The 1,276-nt window shown below is 52.0% G+C and overlaps 1 protein-coding gene across 1 annotated transcript; it reads right to left on the bottom strand.

Annotated features, from left to right (window-relative positions):
* Nucleotides 1-293: 293 nt before the first annotated feature.
* Nucleotides 294-815, bottom strand: LOC123441846 (NAD(P)H-quinone oxidoreductase subunit S, chloroplastic-like). The gene has a single exon (XM_045118053.1). It carries the CDS (start codon nt 813-815, stop codon nt 294-296), a length of 522 nt encoding a protein of 173 aa, XP_044973988.1.
* Nucleotides 816-1,276: the final 461 nt, after the last annotated feature.

Here is a 1,276-nt window from a genome sequence, read left to right as displayed (position 1 = left end):
TAGATACGTTGTAAGGAATGAATCTACTGATAATCTTGAGGAATTAGATGACACCGGTGCTGAAAAACCTGCTGAGAATGGGCACTTCAACGTTTTTCATCGCAGAATTTTGCACACATACACATAACATCCTTGTTTACTTGCACTATTTTGTTCAGATTTTTTTAAAACCAACAAGTTTGAATTTTGATTTTTTTTAAAAGGCCTAGCCAAACGTCCGTTCTCTCATGAGACCCCTTGAAATCTGAGTGGCCATGAGAATCCTGCAATTGTAGATGAAACAGGATCTTCTCCTATCCGGCGAGAGCGACATGGTGGGTGTGCTGGATAACATCGACATTGACACTATCGTTAATTACGAGCACCACCATGCCGGGGAGGAACAGCGGCAGCTCCGGCGGCCTAGGACGCCCCGCCGGAACCACGGCGGAGGACGCTTTCCCGTCCGTCTGGGCTCTCTTGGGAGGAGGAGGCGGGTTCTTGGCGACGAAGTCCTTGAACCCGACCTCGCCGCCGAGGAAGCCGCCCGTGAGGCCCATCATCTCCTTCTCGAACGCGTCCAGGTCCACCGCCAGCGGGTCCGACTCGGCGCCTCCTGACGAGGAGTCTCCCGAGGGCGTGGACGGAGGAGGTGAGGGCGGGGTGGGCGAAAGGAGCTCCTTACGGATGCCGACCTCGCCGTTGCAGAGGCCGCTACCACCGAGGATTTCGGAGAGGCGGAAGGACGCAGAGGGAGGAGGGGCGGGCAGGCGGATGTGGTGGGGATGCAGCGGCGGGGGCCGAAGGAAGGAGGGGGTGGTGGGCGCGGGCGCCATTGGATGGGATTCGGAGCGAGTGTCTCTCGATAAGGCGTTGAGAGCAAAAGGGGATGTTTCTGTAAAGTGAGGACTGCGGGTTGATTTTTTAAAAATAGAAGGGTTTTTATGCAAAACTGACGCGGCGGAAATTCCGACAGAAGCGATAGCCTCTTTATTATTAGGTAAAGATTCTGCATCAAAGAATGCACGAAAAGGAGCCATTACTCATGATCAATGAAGGCTTGCAGGTTCAGTGGCGTCATTTCTTTTTGTTTATCCTATGTAACTTCTATGGTATATGATTTAGACCTGAAGTATGACACTGCTATCATATATTATTTATCAAGGAAAATTACCAGTGTTTGCCGCCCTGTTGCTGGCGCCAGTCTTCAGTGTTTGCGTTTCACGGAGTAGTAGTTCCTGGTAGTTTAGGCACAGCCGCACCTGGTTTGCACAAGCAGCGCATCAGCAGGATGGAA

This window comes from Hordeum vulgare, chromosome 3H (assembly GCF_904849725.1).
Source record: "Hordeum vulgare subsp. vulgare chromosome 3H, MorexV3_pseudomolecules_assembly, whole genome shotgun sequence".
Classification (NCBI taxonomy): domain Eukaryota; kingdom Viridiplantae; phylum Streptophyta; class Magnoliopsida; order Poales; family Poaceae; genus Hordeum; species Hordeum vulgare.
The sequence above is the reverse complement of the archived record's forward strand: the minus strand, read 5'-3'. Positions and strand labels throughout refer to the sequence as shown.